Below are 26,316 nucleotides of genomic sequence, written 5' to 3'. Positions count from 1 at the left end.
AGGTACTCTGCTATTCACCTGGTCACCTTGGTGTTCATAAAACATTGCTGCAAGGTGTCTGCTAGCCTCTGGTGCACGAGGGAGTAACGAAGAAATGCTCTTCCTTTTCCAAGAGATGTTCGTAGCTGAAAGGGAGAAACCACAAGAAAAGAAAATCCTAAGTATCATCTGTAATGCAGAGACATGGCCACAGCAGTCTACATATCAACACACAACCACTCACAATAAGCCACTAGTTGTAAAGGAAGTAGTAAGAACTGAGACATCTTCTTCCAACACTGCCACTGGCTGGAATCCTTTTTGAATGATGAATGTGCACCTACAGCTGGCTGATGTCCACATTATAATAGTGTAAAAGGCATCACAGGACCAATGATTCATTTAATATATTGAGTACATGAGTACAGCCTATGCTAAGGACAATTCCCAACAAAAAGCAAAATCCCAATGTGCCCAGCAAAGCCAGAATTGACTGCTTAGGTTACTTGGGATGTGCCTGGCCACAGCTGGAAGAGCTTTAGGGCAGCTCTAGTCTCAGAACAAAGATGTACACATACACAAATACACATCCCCACAGACTCACTAACCCTTTCTTAATACTTAAGCCATTAAGTTAATAAAAACCTAATTCTTACTTCAGACCAAGAGCAGCTGCATGACCCAAATTAATGGCTCTTTCCATGAAGACAGCTGTTAAATCAACATAAAGGGCATCACAAAACTCAGTATTTAACTTTGTTACAGCTCTTGACTTGGGGAATTGAGATTTTGGTTTGTCTTTTACATCTGAGCTATTTGCTGTCCTGCAAAACAGTGAAACACTAAACAGCAGTGTTTTATTTCTCCTAGCCATCAAAGTCACTGATCAATTTAGGAATGGAAACTGATAGTGATGAAAGAATCTCTCACCAGGCAGCCATGCTCCAGACCAAACTGTCCATCCAACTAACAAACCAAATATACTCAGGACTCAGAAATGGAATCCAACATGAGAGGGGCTGAGGCACAAGTTAGTAGGTTACTGTGAATATTGGTTGAACAGTTAGTGTGAAAGAAGGCTCAAAGGCCACACTTTCCTTCCTTCTTCATCAGCATTCCATGCTGTTACTGGGCTTCTGCGCTCAAGTCAGACTCAGGTTCCTCATTTAACTCAGTGATACACTATACACAAAAATGTTCTTTATAAATGGAACAAGGAAATAAATGTGGAGCAAAGGAGCAACACCTTTTGCTGCTTTCTGGTTTGAGTTCTAAAGAAATCAGCCAGTCATTCTCAACTCTACTGATCAGCTGAAAAAGTCTTTAAAAGTGTCAAATATGGTGAATCTTTCCTCTTACACTTAGTGCCCAGTCCTGCTGTGAGCTATGCTAAGGATGGCCGGCTCTACCCTTGACTTAATTTTTCACTCCTTTTAAGAGAAAATAGCACTAAGTTTATGAAAAGGCAAGGCAGAACCAGAGACACACACGACCACCACTTGCGTAAGTGGTCTTAAAAATAAAGTAAGAATCAGACTATTTGATCCTATATAATTTAGTGCTCTAGTAAAAAGAGTAACTTGGCATTTTGATAGAATCATAAAGGTTTGGAAAGGACCTTAAGACCATCCAGTTCCAACTCCATGCCATGGGCAGGGACATCTCACACTAGACCCGCCTGCTCCAAGCCCCCTCCATCCTGGACTTGAACACTGGCAAGGATGAGGCAGCCACAGCTTCTCTGGACATCCTGTGCCAGAGCCTCAGCACCCTCACAGGGAAGAGCTTCTGCCTTGGATCTAACCTGAACTTCCCCTCTTTCAGTTTGAACCCATCACCCCTTGTCCTATCGCTACAGTCCCTGATGAAGAGTCCCTCTCCAGCATCCTTGTAGCCCCCTTCAGACACTGGAAGCTGCTCTGAGGTCTCCACGCAGCTTCTCTTCTCCAGGCTAAGCCCCAGCGTTCTCAGCCTTTCTTCTTATGGGAGGTGCTCCAGCCCCTGAGCATCCTGGTGGCTTCCTTTGGACTTGTTCCAACAGCTCCATGTCCTTCTTACATTAAGGACACCAGAACACAGTGCTGCAAGTGGGGTCTCATGAGAGCAGAGCAGAGGGGCAGGATCACCTGCCTTGACCTGCTGCTCACGCTGCTTTAAATGAGAATTAAAAATAAAAATTCCCAACTTTTTTGGCTGTATGTTATAAGCAGTGTATTTTCATCTGGTTTCTACTGCTCTCAAAGACACAGCAGAATGTAAAGCCATATATTATGATGCTGAACTCATATACTCACTTCTGTAATAGACTTGACGAAGCGGATTCCATCATTAGCTCCCTTGACTTTTGCTAGACAGTCACAGAAGTAATCCCAGTAGTCTTTTCTGTTCCCCAGCAACGAGCTCTTTTCTTTCTGGTCAAACTTAAGTGAGAGAAAATGCAATGAGCAAAACTTAAATACAAATATAGTTATATTTAGCTACTTGGAATTCTCTTCCTCTCCCAGCAACATGCTTTCGTGTCTCCTCTTTTTTTTTAGCCAATGTATCCACAAAGGAAAGAGACACTGATGGAATCCATCAGATCCATAAGCTATTTTACAGACAGTAACAGATAATAACACTCTGGGTGTAGTTAAAATACAGACATTCATTCAGAACTGCTGAAACAAAGATTTGCAGCAGATTCAGCAGCTGTCTAAGTGCGACAATCAGTTGCTGAGAGACATGGAATCAAGTGTGGCAACAGCACACATGTATGTACCAGAAAAAACTGCTCTATCTAAATCACCTTCAGAGCAGCAATACTGTGAGGGTATGGACTGTAGCTTGGACCATCCAAATCCCAAAGAAAAGCTGAAGAGCTTCTGCTGAAGCTTCTGCAACCCACTTAAAACTCCCTTTGCCTAGATTAAGGCTAGATTAGCATGTCTTTGTCACAATCAGTGACATGGATGCACTATGTGTAGACATGAACATATGCAAATTGGATTTCAGTTTGCCTAGCAGTGTCCTCTTTTTACTTAAATTCTGAGGATGGACAAAGAGCAGCATGCCAAAGGAATAATCAGCCTTTTCTATTAAGCCTTCCATACAATTAAAATGAATCTCCAAAGTGAAGTTGCTACAAATTCTGTCAGTTACAGCACTATATTTGCATTGTGAACACCTCATTAGTATTTATTTTGTGTTAAAATGTTGTCAAGATCTTATTACCATCGTTTTTTTCCATGGTAATTTATTAGGAGATATCTTTAAACTCAAGCTTAAATCTTTCAGATCAATTAAAAAATGCCTTGCATTCTTCAGTCAAACTGCCAGCACGGCCTTTTGATCACATTTATTTACTGTCACTTGAAGTATGTACGATAAGTAGCACATACTTCAGTTCTTACTGAAAATAGGGAGACTCAGACGGGTATTTATGATTATTTGAGTTGAATCCCACATACTGAAGTGGCAAGAAGAGAAAGCAAGGCCTGGCTTTGATGGTGGATTACAAATGGCACACATCACTTTTTACCTGTAGAAGGTACTCGAGCTTGTAGGAGAATTTTTGCAAGTTGACACTGTCATCTGTGATGGGTTCCCCTCCTTCTTTAAATTCTTTGCTTAATTCAGTCACAGCATCTTGAAAACAAGACACCAAAATGGTTAACTACTGCAACAGATATACAGCACTGAATCCATAAATGACTAAATGAATGGCTTTTCTGCATGGACATTACATGTGTATCTAGTTTCTTTCAGGCAAAATGTCTTAAGGACAGCGCAAAAAGCTTCCTAGTATGCCTGCAATTTAAGATGACCTACAAAAAAACATAAAGCTTAAGTTACAGCAATCTGTTGCACGGGCTAATTCTTCTTGAGAAGAGAAAAACCTCCTTCTGATACTTAGCAAAAACGAGTAACAGACAGTTGGTAACTGGTTCTTCAGCAGAGGAAAGAGCAATAACTTTCTGCTGCCTCGTGTGCACATTAAGGTAGTGCCACAGGACAAAGCAGATTCTGATTAGAAAGGACAAAGCATGTCATCTGCTAGAGGGGATCAGTAACACGAGAACAGTCTCTCAGTCAGCACATTTATCTTCTCCACGCTTTATTCAGGAAGGTTCAGCTTGTGCTGGTTACAAACACAAATGGGGAAAATAATTTACATTAAAATAAGCAGAGAGCAACTGCTCTTCCCTAAAACCTACACCCTTAGTGGGTAAGGAAATCCCAAGTCAAAGCAAACTCTGTAATCTTCCTGGACACTCTGGCCCCCAAAGGGTGCACTTCTCAGCATCAGAAATTGCTGGTTTTGAGCTTGCTTTCCACTTGATTTTTTAATTCTTCCAGGTGCCTGAGTGAGCCTTAGCTCACAGTCCCACTTGATCCCCTTGTGAAGAAAAGTCTCTTCCTTTAGGCACATATCTCTTTTATTATGTTAAAGGGAGATCTAGATTCCCAACTTCACACTTTACATTTAACCAAAATTAAAAGGAGAAATATCTGGATCTTGGTACAGACAGCTGGTTAGGACAGAGACAGAGCAAAGCAAAACAGTTACGACTCTCTGCCTGCCTGCAACAGAGCTGTGGAAAATTAAGCTGGCTACTGGTAGCGGAGGACAAGTCAGGTGCACAGAAAGCACATTCCAAGAACAGCAGATCCCATACTCAGCACTCTTCCTCCGTGTCTCCATTCCAAGATTGGTTTGGCCTCTTGGTTTTTATCCTTCCCACATTAGCAACAACTCCTCACCAGCTTCCCAGCAAGGGAGGGTGTAAAAATCAGGCCTCCTTATGTCACATTAAGTCTTGTAACAGCATAGCCAACAAAGTCCTAGCTCACACCACACACCCCAAACACACTTCTTTTTTACATTGTAAAACTTATTTCTCATCTTGCATGTTTAAATTTGCAGGATTTAAGAATGTAAGGAGCTGCAGAAGGTACAGAACATCTCTCACAAGAAACATCAGCCACATCTCTGTTGAGCACATCACACACCTTGAACGATGTTGGTACAATTGCTGCACAAGAGCTACGCAAGTGAAAACACAACTCCTTCTCTGTTTCCAAATGCAGAGGTGCTTTCCAACCTACAGAATGAAGCTGCCAGCATGGCACTGTACCTTGCAAGTCCCTGATAATCCGCTGCAACTGGCTTTCACCACCACTTGCTGCCATCCTGAACACGAAAGGGGCTCTCCTTATGGGCGGCTGACCTTCTCATCCATTTAGGTTGAAACAGCAGAGTTCATGCCCTTGATGATCATTGGGCTAATGAAGATGATTCTTCTCTATGATACCTGCAATTCTGTAAAAGTCAACATGAAAAAAAAAACTTTATAATCCCAAAGAAGCAGAAGAGAGGTGCTTTGGCATTTTAGATCCTGGTTAGCAATAAATTCCCACAAGGCCAACTCTTTTCCAGAAACCTCCTTTCTATTTCCGTCTAGATTTGAGTTTCCATTTCAGTTATTTCTTCAGTTAGATCCTTCAAAACTCCTGAGCAAACCTCAGAGAGCAATTTTCCCTTGCAGGAGTTACAACACAGTTGGTCTGACAGCAGGACACAGGCTGGCAGTTCATGCCATTCACCTTGTGACCCTGACGTCGGTTCTGATGACATGGGACTTTCCCTCCCAAACCCTCTGCCAGATCTTCCCCACAGGCTGCGGAGTAAAACGGTACAATAACTTTTCCATTTCAGAGAGGTTATTTCAAGACACAGACTAGGCACAGGCCAAGGAGGCAAAAAATGATGTATGTTTGATTCTCTGGCATTGAAGCATATTTATAACTCATCAGAACTACTTAAACAGTTAATATTGGTTTTAGCATGAGAAACATCCCCTCCTCAGAACCCACTGTTCCCAATACATGTAAGAGGACACCGCTCTATTTTAAGCTCTGTAGCAGCATCCCTGGTTGGATAAATATACCTTGCACCACTTCCCTTGCTTAGAACAATGACAAGCGAGTTATACCATTGCAGGGGGTTGGAACTGGATGATCTTACGGTCCTTTCCAACCCAAACTGTTCTGTGTTTCTATTCTATACCTAGCACTTGCAGAAAATCATTCCTTCGTTAAATTCAATGAACTAAGATAAATCAATCTAAAGCCTCAGACACTTTGCTAAAACAACCACATCTGGGGACCCAAACTTTCAAATAGGAACCTGGGAACATTTGTTCTCAAAAACAGTCATTCTGCCTGCAATGGTACAGCCAAATTTGCAGACAAAGTACTGAATCTTCAGAAAATGTGCTGTTGTACTTCTGTGCTTTTGTTATCATTCAAGCTCAACAATAGTGAAATTAAGCTGTAATGAAAATCTTACAAACTTTCGAAGTACACACGTAATTAGGTCAAATTATTACATCTTCCTCCTTTCTTTCACTCCCAAAATTACTACATTGGCATGGCTGAAGCAGGCGTTTGGATGAATAAAACATTAATCTTTCTGCCCTATGTATTCATGTTTGGAAATTATCCTGATGTAAGCCTGTACTCTTTTCCATTTGAAACAAAGCAAACCTTAACAAAGCCACAGAGATAGAAACATGGGAGGTACAAAGAAAAGGCTATAATTAATCTTACTGGTGCGATGTTCCTCTTAATACCTGTTTTTTGTTACCTGTTAGTTTGTTTCCGTATTTTGATGCCAGTTGTTACAACACAAGTGTCTCATGGACCATGTGGTGTCCAAGGAAGGCCCTTGGCCTGTAAAATCCCCACCACAACTGAGTTGTTTCAGGAAGAGGAGGCCAGCACAGCACAACTGTTTGTTGTGCCAAAACTAGACTTTTACCCTAAAGCAACACTATGACTTACCCAGGATTCCTATCTTGATTCTACTGAGTGGCCATATAAAGCACCACACTTCCTTGCTGAGTTTGGGTGCCAGTGAAAAAAAGCAAGAAGAGAACCCAGTAAGTCAATGTTTCCATGTCTAAACACAAGTAGTAATATCAGCCGTATTTGTTCACTTCAGTAACTGTTGCTGAAAGGAGCTTAAGTGAGAAGACTGTGCAATACGGGCATTGGAAAACCAAAACGTGGCCAAACAAAATGTTCTTCCACACACAATGGGAGAAAAGAGCTAAGACAAACCAGGAGATCCTGCCTATCCTTCCCAATGGCTGGAACAAGCCCCAGTTCAAGGTTCCAGAGGCACAAAGACTATGAAAGAGGCATGCCAGGAAAAGTGACCAGGCCAACTGCAGGCATGAACAGAAATCCTGGAAAAGAAGGCAGTTGGGAGTTGAGTTCCTGTCTGCTCCCAGTCACCCCCTTCCTCAGTACAGGGAGCACGATCTCACAGCTTCCCCCTCCCTTGCATCAGCTCCCACCCATGAAACAGTTATCTCCTCCCTTCCCAGAGGTAAAAGGGATCTTTAGACCTGGGCAAACACACAAGGAGAATCATGGAATCACAGGGTGCTTTAAGTTGGAAAGGACCTTAAAGATCATCTAGTTCCAGGCCCTTGCCATGGGCAGGGACACCTTAATGTGCTGAAATGTTTTCTACCTGCCTTCTCTGCAATATGGGAAGAAAGGTACTTCTCCGCTCCATGGTCCTTCCAATGTGGTCCTTGGAAACACAGTCCATGTCATGGAAAGGTTCAGAGCTCTCACTTCCTATGGCAAAGAAAGCTGACAGTGGGCCTTAATTGGTTTCCTGAGGTTTCAAAACAGGAAGAGCTTCTGTAACAACTGATCTAGTCCTTCCTGACCACAGAACATTTTGCCCAGTATTTTTCAGAGCACAACCCTGTTCCTCTGCAGCATTCCCTATCCTATTATGTAGGCTTATAAATATTTGCTAGGTGAAAACAGCACCACCCATGTGTCAGGCACGAGTGGTCAGCTGTGGGTCAAAAGCTTTTTAGATGATGCATCGCTCCCTCTTATGCAATAGCATTTGACTAAGGGGGAGGGCATTAACTGGCATAAAACTGCAGAGCTGCAATGACATCAGTGCAGTTACACTAAGGACCTGGCACCCAGAAGGCAGAGGAAACAATACAGGGCATGTCACCAGTCCCTCCTTGCACTCTTGGGTCGTGCCTGCTGGTGTCTGAAGGTGGCTGCTCCCTTCCCTGCTGGCATAAGTACTGGTGTGGGGGTGTCAATCTTCTTTACAGAGCAGGATATCCTGGAGATTTAAGTAAGAAGCAGATAGGAAACAGCCCACTTAACAGGAAAAGACTGACCTGAAGGGGAGAGAGACACATCCAAAACAAGAAACAAAATGACTGTAATTAAACTGGTTAGTGGAGCAGCTGCAATGACCCACTTTTAATCTGATTTCATAACATTCCTCTTTGTGTTTCTGTAGGCATATTTGCATCTCCAGCAGCTACATTCACCTTAATTCATTGGTTAGTTTTGGCCAACCTTGACAGAAGGTAGAGGTGTTCAAAATACTACACTCCTCCATGTGTAATCATGATGGAAAGCTGAAGGAAGTCCATCAACAGAGTTCCTCTTCATTGATAAAAAGGCTGCAGCAAGATCTGTGTTATGGCCTGGTACCAGAGAATACACCCACCACCCAAGTCATTTTCAGTGTACACTGAGGGCAGAGCTCACATTTCAGACGTGGTGTAACTCAGTTCAAAATCAAATAATAAGGGATGATCAGGATCTGGAGCACCTCCCACACTAAGACAGGCTGAGAACATTGGGGCTGTTCAGCCTGAAGAAGAGAAGCTGTGTGGAGACCTCAGAGCAGCTTCCAGTGTCTGAAGGGGGCTACAAGGATGCGGGAGAGGGACTCTTCATCAGGGACTGTAGTGATAGGACAAGGGGTGATGGGTTCAAACTGGCAGTGTTCAAGGCCAGGCTGGACGGGGCTTAGATCAACCTGGTCTAGTGGAAGGTGTCCCTGCCTGTGACAGAGGGTTGCAAGTGGATTATATTAAGGCTCTTTCCAATCCAAACCATTCTGTGATTCTATGATTCAAATCATATCTGCAAGGCAAATTCATTGGAAACCAAGGACACAACTGTCTACTGCTTACAAAAATACTTTACATTGACATAACTACTCTGGTCTAACCACTCAAAACAAGGACAACTCACCACTTGGCACCCACTACTATGACCAGACCTTTATTTGGTGCCTGCAATTCCGTACCTGTTCTAACACTCTGAAACAAAACAGACAAGTGAGGGTATCCAGCCAAATCCTGCATTCACAAGTCCCAACCAATTGTAACTGTGTTATTCTCTTGGGTAACATGGATCTTGATTTGCCCCATAAAAGCAGATACTGCAAGGCACACTTCTGGAAAGCGTGTGGACAAAGACTACCTACTTGGTCAGACAATGCTAAAAGAAACATTGACAAAGAACACTGAATGCAAACCTCACAGAAAAGATGTCAGGCTGAGAAAGCTGGGGTTGTTCAGCCTGGAGAAGAGAAGGCTGCGTGGAAACCTCAGAGCAGCCTTCCAGTATCTGAAGGGGACCTATAGGGATGCTGGGGATGGACTCTTCATTAGGGACTGTAGTGATAGGACAAGGGGTAACAGGTTAAAACTTAAACACAGAAAGTTTAGATTGGATATAAAGAGGAAATTCTTTCCTGTGAGGGTGGTGAGGCACTGGAATGGGTTGCCCAGGGAGGCTGTGAATGCTCCATCCCTGGCAGTGTTCAAGGCCAGGTTGGCCGAAGCCTTGGGTGATATGGTTTAGTGTGAGATGTCCCTGCCCATGGCGGGGGGGGTTGGACCTAGATGATCTTAAGGTCCTTTCCAACCCTAACTATTACATGATCCTATGAAGTGGGAGCTGGGGAAAAAGAACCACCACTACCTCACAGGACTGTATCACCACTGGTCCAGTTAAATTATTTCATTCCAGTAATTGTCTGGGGAAATGCATTTTGTTGTTGCAGGAGACATCAGAGCACCAGTGGAATTTACTATGGCTGTGCAGGTAGCTTTCCTCCTTTTGCACCACAAAGCTGCACATCCATAAAGCTAAAGAACTTTGTGCTGGAAATAAGGGTCTGAGGTGAACTCCAAAAAAGACAGCACGACTCTCCTGTCAGGCACACACACGTGTTTGTACTGAGCAACCCAACCCTCTGTGTTCTACACTGCATATAAAGATATGGGACTGATTAAAACACACACTGGCCTACGTGAAATGGGAGCATTAAAAACAAAAGTTAGGCACAGCCTGAATGTCAGCCAAGGTTTCCATTCCAAGAAGTGAAATTTTCTTGCTGAATTAACCTTCCCCCTTCGTTTTTTATACCAACAAACCTTTACATTTCAATTACAAAACTAATGTTTTGGAGGAGTATTTTTTCTTTCTTTTAGCACTCCAAACCTCAGACCATGCTGCAAACCTATGCTGGATTTCCACACACTCATAGACACAAACCTTGTTTTGAAGTGTTCAGGCATATAAACCTAGACATATAGGATTCCAGACTGGTTCAGGTTGGAAGGGACCTTAAAGCTCATCCAGTTCCAACCCCCTGCCATGGGCAGGGACACCTTCCACTAGACCAGGTTGCTCCAAACCCCATCCAACCTGGCCTTGAACACTGCCAGGGATGGGGCAGCCATGGCTTTGGGCACCCTGTGCCAGCACCTCAGCACCCTCACAGGGAAGAGCTTCTGCCTTAGATCTAATCTAACATTCAGTACCAACACACATCCTGCAGAAAATACGCATCCAGAAAAAGAAATTCAGAATATAGCTCAGCAAACCAGCGCAACCAGACAAAGTGCACAAAGCCAATCACATATTTTGCAGATGCCTAGCAGAAAAAAGTAGCATGCTTATAGCTAGAGGGTCCCTACAATAAAGACCTTTTGTGAGGAGGCCCTTGTGCTTTAGCCATAATTGCATCTAACAGCATAAGAACACAAACTAATGACACACACAAAATCCTGCTTTAACCCCTGACAGGAGAGACTGACACGAAAGAGTTGGAAAAGTTTTGTATAATCTTTGTGCAAACATCTCTATTCTATGGACACCTGGTCTGCATTCCCTCTTTACTCCTTGTATTTGCAAGCTGTTCTTCGGAAGAGCTCAAAACTAAGCAACACAATCAAGTATACAAGTGGCATGATAAGAATTCCATGACATAAGTTAATATTTAACCCTCACTGGGGAAAGCTGACAACCCTAACACTTTTTAATGCTGCACTTCCCAAATTGGATCTCTACTGGAAGACCTGACTTAAGGGCAGATACATTAGACCAGAACACAAATTCCTGGACAAAGACAGTGTTTTGTCTGATATTCCTCACATCAATAACTGCTGAACATGAACTCAAATGACCACTTCCTGCTGACACCAGGATAGTGATGAGCTTGTATGTATCTCACAAAGTCAAGCCTGTTCTAGCCCCATCTTATGACTAAAGAAGTCAGCTGTTTGAGGAAGCAGTCAATTCACAAGGAGAAGAGAGCTCTTCTGATAACAGGAATTGCACTGGTATCACTTTTAACAAACACGTCTGCCCTTTTCCCTTAGGACACCCCAGACTTCACTGTGCGTCAGGAATGCTAGGCTGTGTCTATTAACATCAAACATCTAACTCTCAGAGACTTGCTCTCCCATCCTATTTCACTCCCCTAAAATGTACTCTGCTGCCTCAGCACCTGTATGGCTAGTTTAAAGGATAGATTTCATCCAAAAGTTAAAAGTTCTTTTCCCCATTTGCATTCTCATTCTTCCAAGCCTTCTCCCCATGTCCCTGTGTGCCTGCCCTGCCACAAAACCTGCTCTTTCTCTCCATAACTATTCTATATATAACTATATATATATAACTATACTCTTTCTCTCACCCAACTATTCTAACCTCTTGCATGTTCTTCAAGCCAGGCTCCTGCTGCTGAAATGACACTCTGAGGAGGACCATATAGACACCTACAGACACCCTGCCACAAAACCTGCTCTTCCTCTCCATAACTCACCCACCTATTTAAATCTCTTACACGTTTTCAAGCCAGGCTCCTGATGATCAGATGCTACTCTGAGGAGCATCATATAGACACCTACAGAGACAGAAACACTAGAGGTCTTCCAGCTGCAAAGAAGCATTGGTGGTCCATGATACTTGCTCATCGTACAAGCTTGGAGTCTTCAATGAATCTCAAGGTTTTCAGGCCTCCAAAGTTGGTCTCTGAAGTTTAACTTCCTCAGCAAGCTTGCCCTGCCTACAGCATCTCAGCCACCTCTGGGCCTTTGGGATAGTTAAAAGCAACAATCACTGCATCCTAACACTGAATGGGAGCTTTCCTTAGGAGGATTTTGTTACCTCTGCATCTCCCGTTCCACACTGACCTTCCAAGCTGAGATTTCAGAAGTACTTGAAAAGGCTGCCTCCGACTAATGGTTTTGGGAAGGTGGATGTTGAGACTTGCTCATCTGTAGAACTCCATCTGTCCTCCATCCAGCCAACAGCAGTAGTAGCTCCCTAGCCCATATGTAGTTCCCAGGGAACTAACAACAAGCAACACTGAAAATTACAGGTTTTGGGCACGCGCACATAAATCAAACAGGAGGTGAGGCAAACACATTAAGCAAAAACCACGCTGAGACAACCCAAACTGACAGGCCACACTGAGTGAATCATGCTACTCCAGAGCCAACAGCAAAACACCCTGTTTCCTTTCCTCTGTAGCAGGAAGTACGGGGTATTTTCTCTCTCCCTCTTTTCTCCTGTGAAGGTCACCATTTTGGGGGGAAAGGGGAAATTTCAATTACAAATCCCAACCATTTAAAAGCCTTTGGAAGAGAGACCTGTATGAGACTGTCACCACCGAGCTGTAAACTCAGTGCCATGGTGGACACACTCAGGGGTTAACTGTTTACAAATATCTCTGCTGAGATCACTTTATCATCCACAATCACAGAACACTGTGATGGACAAAAACACTAATCCAAAGGGAAGGGTATAGAAGTCAAGGCCCTGTGCAGCAACAGCTTCCCAGAACTATGCTCTACATAAACGGTTCTGCTCCTTCTGCCAGTGTCACAAACTGTAAGGCCTTCTTCTGAATACGTTTGGGCAAAGCATTCAAACTTACTACTATTATAGGATTTTTGGACACAAAGAGCAACCACTCCCTGGACAAACCCTACATGAAAATAGGAACTAAATCAGATACAAGCTGCTAAAAAGTCTCTTTGCACTGGCAAAACCAAACAGAAATAAAACCATAGGAATGTAAATAAGTAAGAATGTGTCACAATAAAAACACTTAGGGCTCTTACAGTTCCCTCTGGTTTAATCATCTCAACAACATCTCAGGAATACCAGAAGGATTTGGCGTTTATTTGACAAATAGGCAATTGTTCATTTTAAATGGGATCAACTAAAACAAGTAATACTCTAAACTGAAAACAATTCTCAGCACTACTTTTCCTGGAGTCCACCAGGTCATTTCTGTACTTACACATATTTTTCTTCACATTTTGAATAGCCTTCTTTCCCTATTTGTTCCTTTATGTCTTGATCCCATACCAACCAAGGCATGGAAGTCCCCGGTCTCCAGGACGTCTTCCTCTTATGCAGCAATGGAGAGAGTAATTGCAAATACAATACACCCTTTCACTGTTGTCAGATGGTGTACATAAAAGGCTACTTTCTACATGAAAATTGGGCTCCAAAACTGGCTTGTCAGAAGTAGTGGAACTGTGTTCACAACAAACGCTGTCAAATATATATATATATACTGCAACAAGAGCAAAATCGACCATCACTCGTTTTCCACCATAATATCCCAGATACAACTTTTTAACCTCAGCGCTCATTTTTAAGTGTGAATGTTCAGAAACACTGTTTGGAACACCAGGAACATTTTTTAAATGCAAGCACTCCCATGAGGACCATTGGAAGACTCCAGGAAGTTGCCCTGTACAGAATAATATCCAGAAACAAGAACACGCAGTCCTGCAACGCAGTTTATCTCCTCTGCTGCGGGTCCTGCAACATCACTTCAGAGCCAGTAACGTTAGAACATGTCACCATGTGGCCAGCAGAGCCTGTGTTTTACGCTGGAAGTTTAATTCCAGCTTGCTTCCATGGGTGGGAAGCAAGAGCTGGATAAAAGCAAACACCCACTTTCACTCTTCAGCACTGGTACTCCTCCCTCTCTGTTTACACTTGAACAGTAACTGTGTTTCAAGTGAGAGGCTGAACCGGGAACGTGACCATCTCCATAGGCCAAAACCTTTGCACAGGCCAAACCCAGCAGGAGCCTGGGTGCGATGACCCGGGCAACACAACCACCAGGGCCCTGAGCTCCGAAACAGGCAGCAACAGATCCACCAGCGTCCAACACATGGCACAGCCCCGCCACAGCCCGACTTACCACCGCAGTACCTCCGCCCGAGGAGAACCCAGAGCACAAAGGCAGCAGATGACCACCTCACTCAAGCCTCGCTTTTCCCCCCGCTTCCTTGCTGGCTCTGGATTACCGGGATCAACGCAAGAGGGCTGGCTGCAACCCCAGCATCTGCTCTAGAGGCAGACCCGGCCCGTCTGTGCCAGCACAACTCTCCCTGTCCGTCTGTCCGCCGCAGATTTGCCGACACAAGGGCGAACGGGATTAGGGCTGCTGCAAATATTTGCCTGTCAGCACTTTATAGCGGGTGAGAGCACGGACACGGGCGGGCGTTTAGTTTCTAGCAGGGCCCCAGGTGACTGCTCCTGCTGCTGCACGCAGTGCGGTGGATGCCAGGGGACAAAACAGTGTTTATGTCGGCCTAAAACCACCGCTCACCAGGTACAAACAACGACCCCTGAGATGACGGCGCCTGGGTGCTGGCTGCCACCCCCTTAGGGACACGGGCCACCCCCCAGGGCCGCTGTCCGCGGAGCCAGTCCCCTGACCACGGGCAGAGGTGGCCGAGGGCCGAGGCCGCCCCGGCGCTGAGGGGCCGCAGCTCAGCTCTCTGCCCCCCTCCATCCGCCCCACCGGAGCTCCTCCCCTCGGAGCCGAGTTCCGAGCGGCAACAAGTGGAAGCCGCCGAAGTTACTTCCCCCCTTCCCTCCTTTCCTCCCTCCGTCCCGCCGCGCTCCCTCAGCGGGGTGTGCGGGGGCTGTCGCACGGTACCTGCGCGGCCGCCGCCATGTCGCGGAGAGGCGGCCCCGGGGTGAAGCTCCGGCTCCGGCGCCGCTCCCTGCCGCCTACAACTCCCGTGAGGCCGCTGGCCGCGCCTCCCCACCCCCGGGGCGGTGTGCGCTGCCCGCCCAGGGCCGCCTCAGCGGGGAGGCCGGGTGGAAACGGAGGGGTTTTAAATGGCTCTGTGGGGGAAATAGCCGCTTTTCCGCACAGCTGCAGGGTCTCGGGTTACTTTGAAGGGGGCTGTGTTGCTGGTACCCCCAAGCACGGGCACGAAGTGTAACTTTTTAATACAGTACTTGCTCTTCGCACGGTTCAGCGTGGTTTGTTGTCGGGGTTTGGTTTGCTGTGGGTTATGTTGGGTTTTGTGCGTCAGTTCATCAAGCTCTTTGTATGGACAGTTGGAAGCAAATCCAGGGCACAGCGGATTCCTCCTTTCTGCCCTGATTGATGAAAGGAAAATCCTCTTCCCACAGCTGAAAGGCGTAGGTAGGGATTAGTAAAGGCTACAAATGGGAAGGAACTGTGAGGAAGCGGGTGTGAAACTGGAAGAGGTCCCCTTCCTAAGGTGGCATACAGGGGGTGTGTGGTGTATGGAGTTCCTTAACACTTCCACACCAACTCCTACAAGCAAAGTACTTCCACTATCCAGATCTTAACCCTTCCATAACATGTGATGCTCTAAGGTCATTCCTTTCACAGCATCTGAAATAGGCTACGCTGGATTGCAACTTGAAGCATACTTGAAAACTCAGTTTCTATGGGGTTTTTTTGCACGTTGCTTTGGTAAATAAATGGTTTTAAATAAAACTCGTGACCAAACAGTTTGTCACCAATTCTGGTCGCAATGCTTGTGATGATGTTAGCGTCATAATCTTCAGGTTAAGGCAGCCATAAGGTCAAAGCGTCATATTTTCAACGCTCTTGAGGAAATACATATAGTATGTAGTCACTGATGTGTCACCATCATCCTCATTTTTATATCCTCAACTTCAGGATGACTAAGGGACCGTAAGTTTTGGTGATTAATCTTCCCCATGGTTTTGCATAGCTCAGAAGTATTCTGATGCCCTCAGAAGTGCAGGTTATAGTGATACCTGGGAATAAAGGGTTAACATTGCACCTGCTTGCTTAAGCAGTCAGTGTGCTTGGTCAAGCAGAACTGTAGGAGTTAAAGTTGCTAGAATGGTGAAGCAGAATTGTAGGAGTCACAGCTGCTGGGCAGAACTGTAGTAGATAAGATTCATAACTTGTGTGATGAACATTGAAGAGATTCTTGTTTAAATAGTATCTATAGAAAGAAAAGGAACAAAAGATAACCAGAGTAACAGAATTGCAAGCTTGACAAGTTTCTGCTTTAAGATACATAAAACCGGCTTGTACCGAGCCTGAGGTTTGGATAGGAGCAAAAACCCTATTGAGTATGCGTGAAAGCAAGAGGTTACTCGCAGTGATGAAGAGGAACTACAGGCCTTCATCCTCACGACCCCGTAACGACCACCACCTGGAGGCACTGCACAAGCGCATTAATGGGACGAATGCCAGGAAACTAATTATAATACTAGATGGGAATAGGTTTTGCATATGTATTAGGTGTGAAGCAATCTCATGTTTATATAATCATTATATGTAATATAAATAAACTGAATAACAAAGGAAAGGTGCACATGCCTTTGGAGGAGCGATCCCCCATGCGCCTCAGCACTGAATAAAGCATACCTACTTTACAGCTTTATCGAGTTGTGGAGTCTATCCACCTATCAATAGGGCTGAGGATGTGAGTACATGACTTGTGAACCATGATGGGATGTCTCGCATAGTTCAGAAGCAGCCTTCAGGCTGACCCCTGTTCGTAGTCATCATCGTGGCATCATGGACTACAGGGCCAAGAGCATCTGCTGAAAACAAATGTCTACCATTGATCAGCAGACAAGTGGGTGTCTTCCAAAAGTAGCCTCAGGGTCATCAGTTGCAAATAATGATAAATCAAACCCCACATTATTTCACTGCAATGGCCTTTTAGTTAAGTCTTTGTGCAGTTTTACTTCTCACTCAACAATAATCAAGTACAACAGAGTGTTCCTCTTTTTAATTATGTAGTGACAAGCTACTGTCTGAAATATTTAATAATTGACATTAATTATTGTATTCTTTCCTGTTTATGCAGACAATTTCTTCTGAGAAAAACGGCTGTTTCCAGTTATGCCCATACCTGACCAAAATCCCTTGGAATTCCTTATATTTTCTTCTTTCTTAGCAACAAAAGAGGGTCAAGAGTTTTGATTTTTGGAAGCTGTCAGCTTCTGAGACTGACTTCCACCTGAGCACAGCAGGTTTAGGAGCTACTACTGCTCAGAACTGGCTGAATTTCACTCATGTGTGGACAAAGCAGGTAGAGCTGGTTTGATGCTGATTCAACTGGAGCAGCAACGATATGGGAGAACCAGGGCACAGACTCTGGACTCTGCAGTTTAAATGAGCTGTCTTTTATATACACTGAGATGTATGGCATATGTATAAAGAGAATACTGAGGTTTAGGAGGTTAAGAGGTGGTTCAGAGGGCTGGAAGGTTATCACCACCGAGAAAGAGAACTTGACCTCAGAATGCAGCATTGTTTGGAGCAGTGAAAGAAACTCAGAGTTACCTTAAATTTGGTATCTCATCAGTTCCCATCTATGGAGAGAGTACCCCACTCCCTGCACTTCCCTTTGCCGTTCTCAGTTCTTTGCTTCTCTCCAGTCAGGATCTTCCGTATTACACTGCTCTTTTGACATAAAACTGAGGATACATGTATGTTCTTGTAAATTCCCTTCATTTATCAGTGAAACTCTCAATTTAACACAAGCCCTTCCTATTTAAACACTGGATGAGCAAGAGCATTTGAAACTGCTGAATAGTAACCATAAGGAGAAGATACAATAGAATTTTATTTATGATTTTAATAACACTGATGGTATTTTCAAAATACTGAGTTACAGATGGAGATACCCTGACTCCCTGTGAAAATCCTTCTGGCAATAAGCGGTGCATGCTGTGCTTTGCCCAATTCATTGCACCCACTTATGAGTCTGACTGTTGCTCTATGATCAGAAGCAAAATTATCTTTTATTTTAGCAGGAACAGGATGCTTTCTGAAATGTGTAGATTTTAAGTTTGCTTATTTTATATGTCAGTTTGCATTAGCAGTGGAAAGGATGAATTTGGTGACTTGACCCTTACCAGTGGGATTCTTCCCTACTGGTACAAGCTCCCATGGCTGCACGGAAGGTGGGAGCTCTGACAGGCTGTGTTAGTGATGCTCAGCTTTGTGTTGACCGGCTTGTAAAGACAGCTAGGGAGAAGGGCTCAATCCAGCTAAATTGCTTGTGAGAGAAGCCGTTGTCTTCCCATTCCCACTGGGTGGAATTTAGTATGGACTTAATCAGAGCAGCGAGAGCATGTGCATTTAACTGTAACGTGCAACTAGGGTTAGAGGTGCCATCCTGGCACTGTACAACAGTTGTAGTACTCCGACCACTCAGTCTGACACCACTCCCTTCCCCCAGATAGACTGTGGTTTCCAAACCCAATTAATTTCTCCTTTTTCACTTCATAGGCTTCTTTCTCTCAGTTCTGTATTTGCTCAGACCACATAATATTTGACTGATGAAGTGAAATTAAAGATTCAAGGTCCCCTGAGGATTATGTTTTATCCGGAGCTGTCTGTATTTTCCAAGCATCTGGGGGTCCTGGAGAGAAAGAGATGCAAAGGCTGCCCATCCCTAGACCTGCACGGGACACATCCTATGGCCTTAGCAATATAGCTATTTAATAACATATGTGTGTAAACGAAGATGGAAGCTACACCAATGTATTTCTTGTTCCTGATGGCTATAGCTGGAAGTGCCTTATACGTTTCTGTGCCTAGTAGCAGAGTTTGGAGAGAGGGATCCAGCCCACACAGAAGAGAATGGCTTTGGGACAACTTAAGTAGACTGGATATATAGTTGTCTGCACTGGACAGGATGCATGTGATAGTTTCTAAGGGATTGCCCAGTACCACTGCAGGGTGCTATCGTCTCTAAAGGCCATGATGACCAGGGAAGTCCATGATGACTTGAAAAAGGCGAAGGTCATGCCCATTTTCAGAAAAGGCAAGAAGGACAATCCAGGGAACTGGTCAGTCTCATCCCTATGCCCTTGAAGGATGGTGGAGCAAATCCTCCTGGAAGCCATTACCAGCCAGAAGCAGGACAAAAATGTTTGGGAACAGCCAGCAAAGACATAGAGAAGGCAAGGAAAAGACAACATCACCAGGTTGCAGCAAAGGAGATTTTGTTCATGTAGAAGGAAAAAAATCCACCATGAGAGTTGTTAAGCATTGGAACAGGGACACAGAGGAGTTATGCGGTCCCTGATCTTGAAGGTTGTCACAGTTTGACCAAACAAGGCCCCAAGCAGCCTTGTCTAACTGGGAACATCCTCCTCCACCTTAGCTTGGAGGACTGTTCCAAGGTAAATGAACCTATGAAAATTCACAGTAACTTCTTCAAATACCACTTCAAACCACCACTTTAATAGGTGGTTATCAAAGGCAGAGAACCATAGTCACAGTGTAGTATTCCATCGAATTCCTGAATGTTTGTTAGTACCGCTTTATTAGGTGAGGAGGGGAAATCTCCACATTCTGAGTTACTTTGGTTATGGTAGGTAGCCGTACAAGTGGGCAGTATTAAGTATTCCCTTTACATGCTCAGACATACTGTAACAAAACATGCTCAAGCTACAGACAACTAAATAACCTGTTCAAGCCTGCACAAAGCAGGGTATTTCAATCTCTCATTTTATTGCTTCTGTTAATTCTTGACTGTTTTTTAGAGACGTGTAAAATGTATTGATTTCAGGGTAGGATAGCTCTAGTGCCAGGAGTTGAAGGACAGTTTGTTGAAATGATGTAGTTGCACGAGACCTTTCACTCCTCATCGTAGCATTTTCCTCTTGCAGAGCTTTGCTGGTGCCTGTGATGTGGTCCTGGCTTAGCAAAACAGAAGAAGAATTTGGACTCATTAGTCCTTCAGTAGGTTGTCTGTTCATAATTGAGGGTATTGAGTCTCCAGTCCAAAGTCTCTTGAAGAGCACAGAAACAGCCACATCCATTTCAAATGCCTCTTTATCAGGTGACGAGAGCCAAAGGCTGGTCTTCACCACAAAACACATGGCAACCTCTGCCTTTCCATTTGTCTGAACACTTTGGGATTAATGAGTAACCTGTTCAATTTTTTTAAGTTTTAGGCAATATCTGTAGTAATAGGATACCAGGACTGACTTGTGCTATAACCTTCTTAGAAAGTTTAAGTCTTCTCAGCTCCGTTGCAAAAGGAGAAAGGGAGAGAGCATTTGGAGGCAAATATGCTCCTGTGCTGCTGTGAGGATGGGCTGCTGATCCTCTGCAAACTCCTGAAGGGATATTCAGAGGCTGGAAGGTGCCTGAAGTAACAGGAGGAAAACTACTATCCTAGTGAAGTGTCTGCTTAACAGCTTGTGTTCCTTCTAGAGCTCTCCTAAACTTCCCATTTCAGATCTGAAAGACTGCTTTTACACTAAGCTACTTATATATATATATACACTAATAGATAAAAGAACATTTGTGCTGAGAACTTCAGAGACTCAGAGTTTTTGTAGCTATTATCAGGCCAGTTAATCCTGAGGGTCCCCAGAAGAGATAACCAATGAGTTCAGCACTGATAAACACTGTAAATCCTTAGAGGCTATAGAAATAGATGTGTCCATTGCTATATACAACCCATGTATTCTAAGTCAGGTGACAAAGCAACATGTAACGCTGCTTGTGTTAAAACCCAATGTTTCAGCTCCCAAAGAAAAAGTGAACATATTTCTTTTGCTTTTAAAAAGAAACTATACATGGGAGAAAACCCATCTCACTGCACAAAACATAAAGATAAGACTTACAGGCCCATGAAGTCATTTCGCAGCATCCTTAGCTCCCCATCCCACTGCAAGTACATTTTGTTGTGACTTTCCATACACAGCATGTTTGCAAAGGTAAATTTATGTGTCTTTCTCAGGGAAGTGCCTCTAAGAATTAGAGGTTATCCATGGCTTTTAGAATTGGAAAGCTCATCCAGGGTAAGTGCTACAAGTGAGGTCTTGCTTCAGTAGATGGATGCATTCTCATAGTGGAATTTGCCTTGAGAGCAGACCCTGGGGCTGGAGACTTGTTTGTGGCCACAGGGTGAATACTGACTGCATAAACGGAACAAATGCCTCTTGAACTTGACTCCAACAAAGACATAGAGCACAGGGTTGAGGCAGCAGTGGAAGAAAGCGATTTTACGGCTGATGTAAAAGGCAAGGTTGGAGTCTTTTTCATACTGACAGGTGGGTGATGGAAAAGTAGTCAGAAAGCTGAGGATGTTGTAAGGTGCCCAGCTCAGGAAAAAAGCCAGCACAATGGTGAGGATGAGTTTCACAGTTCTGTGCTTTCTGCGAGATCTTGATCCGAGCAGGATTATCAGTATCTTGACATAACAGAATACAATAGCCCCAAAGGAAAGCAGGAAGAGTACATTTCTTTGATAAACGTCCACCTTCTTCCATTTCCAATCATCATAATCACAGATCTTGTCCCCCAGGTTTTCTTGCACTGTGGTGTGGATAACCTCAGGAACCACAATTAATGTACTACCAGTCCAAACAGCCAAGCTCACCAGAAACCCACAGCGCTGCATCTGGGATCTCAAGGTTGAAAGTGGGTTCGCTACAGCCAAGTACCGCAGGATCGTCATGAGTGTCAGAAAGAAAACACCGCTGTAGTAGCCGATGGAGAAAACAGCATTTGCTGCCTTGCAGAGGAACTCACCAAAAATCCACCCAAAGGACTGGTCCACTGCCCAGAAAGGCAGCATGCAGGAGAAGACTAAATCAGAGACAGAGAGATTAATGATGAAGATGTTCGTTAAAGATGTGAGGTTTTCGTATTTGAATAGGATCCACAACACTAGGCTGTTTCCAAGCAGGCTGAGTAAAAATGCCAGAGTGTAGAGGACAGTAGAGAGATGGGTGTAAAATACAAAATAGCTGCCCATTTCACAGACATTGCTTTCATTAAAAACATCTTCATAGGAGTAATTATCACCTGAACTGGGTGTATAATAGTATTCATCCATTTGCCTCTGCAAATCTTGCACTGTTCTCCAGCAGCTAGTTTGAAGAGCTGCAACAATCAACGCAATGAAAATCAACCCAGTAACTAAACTCCTGCTGTGGAGCCTTCTGTTTTAAGAGACAAAAAGAAGCAGTGAAACTACCTTGTTTGTCCTGGGTTTGGGAGAGAAAGGAGTCATTTCTTTTTATGACTAGAGAATGAACTGGTGGGTACTGAAGATAAACCCTCAAAGCAACGTTGAGATCTTAAATACTTAAGAAGTCAGAAACTAAGATGCTTCTAAATCAATACAAAACAAACAGGGCTGCTGGAGAGGGACTCTTCATCAGGGACTGTAGCGATAGGACAAGGGGTGATGGGTTCAAACTGAAACAGGGGAAGTTCAGGTTAGATCTAAGGCAGAAGCTCTTCCCTGTGAGGGTGCTGAGGCGCTGGCACAGGGTGCCCAGAGAAGCTGTGGCTGCCCCATCCCTGGCAGTGTTCAAGGGCCAGGTTAGACAGGGCTTGGAGCAACCTGGTCTGGTGTGAGGTGTCCCTGTCCATGGCAGAGGGTTGGAACTGGATGGTCTTAAGGTCCTTTCCAACCCAAACCAGTCTGGGATTCTATGAATATGGTTGGTGACGACTGCTAGGTATTGAGCTTCTACTATGTGAAGGTGGAGGGTGCACTGATTCTCAGGAGTGCAGCAAGAGCAGAGCTCACATCACAGCCCTCTTCTGAGGGGTTCTGCCCTCTGCTTGTCTAGCTGCCTGGAGGTAGGAGTTTAATCCCAGCTGGATGGTGATTTGAAACTGGCCAACAGTACTAACAGTTCCTGGGACTTGGAAGATGACATACAATCAGCTAAACGTACATGGTCACAGTACCCGCATTTCTTTATGAAAGTCAGCTAAAAAAGAGGTATAGAAAAGTGCATAATGGCTCCAACCAGTGGTTCAAAGTCTAAATTAACAGCCTGGATGAAGGCTTACCTACAGAGCGCTGTTTGGATACTGATTTGACTGAAGCCAGTGAGGGACCTGCCACTGATTTCTTTGGCAGTACAGTTGCAAGGAAGAAACTCCCAGACTCAGGCCAAAATTGTGCTGGTGATATTTTCCTTTCTGGATCAGTGAAGGCAGAACCTGCCTGCTACAGCCAGGAAAAGACACACTGCCTTTGGAAGACCTCTGGAGGAAGGGAGGGTTATGTCTACAGCAGGAAAGCTGCCAGGGAGCGCTGCTGGCTGCCAGTATTGAATGCCATCCATGGGGATAGGTGCTTCAGGTCAGCCAGAGCATCGCACAGGCAGCACAGGCCAGGGACCGTTTATCCACTGGGATGTGGTCATTCAGTTTTGGAGGTGAGGTATGTGTGGGATTCAGCACTGTCACAGCAAGTGGCCCTGGCACGTTTGTCACCAGTCACAGTCCTAACTGGAATTGATGCTTGTGGCCCTCAGTCTGTCCCATGCTGCCATCTTCAGGCTTGCAGGACAAGTACCTGCCGAGGCAGTCATCCTCTGGTTTTACTGACGGTACAGATGATATTGAAGCAATATATGTATTAATATATATGGATTGATATATATAGATTAATAGAGATTAATATATGTGGATTAATAGAGATTAAGAGAGGGACTCTTCATCAGGGACTTTAGCGATAGGACAAGGGGTGATGGGTTCAGACTGAAACAGGGGGAGTTCAGGTTAGATCTAAGGCAGAAGCTCTTCCCTGTGAGGGTGCTGAGGCGCTGGCACAGGGTGCCCAGAGAAGCTGTGGCTGCCCCATCCCTGGCAGTGTTCAGGTTGGACAGAGCCTTGGGTGATGTGGTCTAGTGCTAGGCATCCCTGCCTGTGGCAGGGGATTGGAACTGAATGAGCTTAAGGTCCTTTCCAGTCTAAACCAATCTGTGATTCTCTATGGGTTAGATTGAGGTCTTGATCACTATCATGTCCCCTTCCAGCTCAGGCTGAAGGTGTGACTCCTCCATAGCATCTCGATGGAGGATCTCACCTGCCCGCAGAGGTGACTCATTGTTCCCATGTCACCTGGGGCCTCCTGCTGCTGGGTGGAGCAGAACTAAGTATGTGCTTTGATGTTGTGTTTGTACAAGCCCTCCATCAGGTCACTGATTAATAAAGGAGCCTTGTGGGAAACTGAAGCACCTGGATCTTTCCCATTGCTTGAGATTCAGTAAAGAACTGCTGGGATTAAACCTGTATATTTTCTTTCTTGCATTTTACCTTTTTCTGCTCTGTAAGCAAGAACTCCTGTGCATGGATTTTTCAGCAAAGATACGTGCAAAGGAGGTAAAAACCTGATGGGATTGAATCAACAGGCAAAGAACATGCTACCGTTACACATGAAGTACAAATCATACAGGTGCTATTGTTATATATATGATGATACAATGAGAGCAGAAGGTGGCTGGAAGGTGGGAATTACCTCAATTTCTGTCTTCAGGACAAATAGGAACAGAAGAAAAACACATCCTACAGTTCAAATTCATCCCTGGCCTTGTGAAGAGCACTCAGCAAGGCATTCAGCATTCATTGTATTAGTGGCCAGAAACAACAGCTTTTCCAGAAGCTGTCGTTTTTCTAGCAGTGTTGTTCTTTGCCTTAGATCCTGGAAGAAAGGGATTTTAACAGAGAAATGGGGAAGTGTTATCATTAGGGGCCTTGAGTTCACTCCTGGTTTTCAGTTAGACTTCCTCTGTCAGCTGGCGGTCCACAATGTTAGTCAGCTCCTTTCTTCTTTATGCTGGGCATTTGACAGAGTGGTTGGGAAGAGCTGTCTGCTCCCTTTACAGTCAGTGGAGGGAGAAGTTGGCACTGGCAGAACCCGCATCACCCTCAGTGGGTATTACACCAGCCTCCTCCCCTTGCAGTGGGAGCTGAGACAGCTCCCTTTGAGAAGGTTCCTGTCGATTACACAGGCAAACCGAGGTTAACCACATCTTCACTGGAAAGGACCAAGTGAATCTAGCATAGAGAAGCCCCCTACCATAAGGCATGCACTGATGGCACCCACCTTGAAAGCATTTGTGTTCAGCCTCCTGCTGCTCCTCTGGGCAGCACAGGTTGTTCTCCAGGTTTCTCAAGAGTCTGATTTGCACTTTAGGTTGCATGGAGGCAGCAAAGGTCAAAACCCAAGTTTCTGTACCCCTAACCTGGAATTTACCTGGTAGCTGCTTCCTCAACCAATCTCCTGTTCCAATTCGGGCTAGGAAGAAAAATCCCAAATGGGGATTCTTTTTGGCAGGAAGGGGGTTTAGTTTTTCAAAGAGGTTTATGGAGCAGCCTTTTACTTAAAAGAAGTTAAAAGCACATTAAAGAATGTTTCTCCTTCCCTAACTATGACTGGTATTAATCTCAAAGCACAACCTTGGAGTCACATATAGGTGGACAGCTAAATCCTGGAAGTCATGATTAGGATGTAGACTTAACCCAAAGCACAGAAGTATTATGGACAGTGTGGGGTGAAACAACTGTTTCTCTGCCTTAGGGGAGTTTTGCACATGGAAAGAGACTCTTTCAGGACATGGGTAAAGTGAAAAGTCAGCAGGACTTTCTTTGCCCAATGCAGTTTTGCAGAGCCCCAAGAAGCACAGCTCCTCAAGAAAACTCTTACTGTACTTTTAAAGCAAAACCTGCTCTTGAGTTGGTGTCATTTTTGGGGACTAGTGCTTCCACTTGTGCTCCAGGGGTTTCCTAAGGCAGGTTCAACACACACGGTCCACTCAGCTCCTTGGTGATCTCCAGTTCCCCCCTGATCTCCATCCTCAGTCCTGAGCCCTGTGATAACTTCAGTCTAGGGAAGCAGAAACATCTCAGACTAAGAGCCTGGCCCCCACTCCTGAAATACCTATATGAGATCACATGTGTATCCTAAGTACCACTACAGCCAGGGCAGGACCAGGTTATGTTATCTGTGTAGACACACAGAATTAATGCATGTGGAACTTGCCATGCAGAGGATGATATTCTTTACAAGTGCTGCCACAGCAGCTGCTGAAGCAGCAGCCCTTCTCCTCATCCAGAAGTTGCCCTGGGGGTAAAATTAACAGCCAAGTCTGTTTTTACAATGA

General features: G+C 44.6%; 2 protein-coding genes across 7 annotated transcripts in view; both read right to left on the bottom strand.

Moving 5' to 3' along the window:
- Positions 1-15,199, bottom strand: part of FYCO1 (FYVE and coiled-coil domain autophagy adaptor 1) — a 38,562-nt gene extending 23,363 nt beyond the window's left edge. For 4 of the 6 annotated variants that reach the window (XM_061375039.1, XM_061375044.1, XM_061375042.1 and 1 more), the window contains exons 1-5: positions 15,068-15,199; positions 5,097-5,281; positions 3,500-3,606; positions 2,274-2,399; positions 19-125 (exon numbers count right to left, since the gene is read on the bottom strand). In XM_061375039.1, the coding sequence (XP_061231023.1) occupies positions 19-125; positions 2,274-2,399; positions 3,500-3,606; positions 5,097-5,151 (395 nt within the window). In that variant the 5' untranslated portion in view covers positions 5,152-5,281; positions 15,068-15,199. Of the gene's footprint in view, positions 1-18; positions 126-2,273; positions 2,400-3,499; positions 3,607-5,096; positions 5,700-15,067 lie in introns of those variants that run through there. The other 2 variants (XM_061375041.1, XM_061375040.1) reach the window with 2 other exon arrangements.
- A 4,518-nt stretch (positions 15,200-19,717) lies between these two features.
- XCR1 (X-C motif chemokine receptor 1) lies at positions 19,718-22,303 on the bottom strand. The gene has a single exon (XM_061374847.1). The coding sequence runs from the start codon at positions 22,242-22,244 to the stop codon at positions 21,231-21,233; it is 1,014 nt and encodes a 337-aa protein (XP_061230831.1). The 5' UTR covers positions 22,245-22,303; the 3' UTR covers positions 19,718-21,230.
- Positions 22,304-26,316: the final 4,013 nt, after the last annotated feature.

Source organism: Neopsephotus bourkii, unplaced genomic scaffold (genome assembly GCF_033783945.1).
Source record: "Neopsephotus bourkii isolate Nb327-2 ecotype Australia unplaced genomic scaffold, CSIRO-AGI_Nbou_v1 NB_1655, whole genome shotgun sequence".
NCBI classification, from domain to species: domain Eukaryota; kingdom Metazoa; phylum Chordata; class Aves; order Psittaciformes; family Psittacidae; genus Neopsephotus; species Neopsephotus bourkii.
Note: the sequence above shows the minus strand (reverse complement) of the source record. Positions and strands in the feature narration are given on the sequence as shown.

What these genes read in the sequence shown, in the direction of transcription:
- XCR1 (XM_061374847.1), bottom strand. Translation starts at nt 22,244, where the DNA reads ATGGATGAATACTATTATACACCCAGTTCAGGTGATAATTACTCCTAT.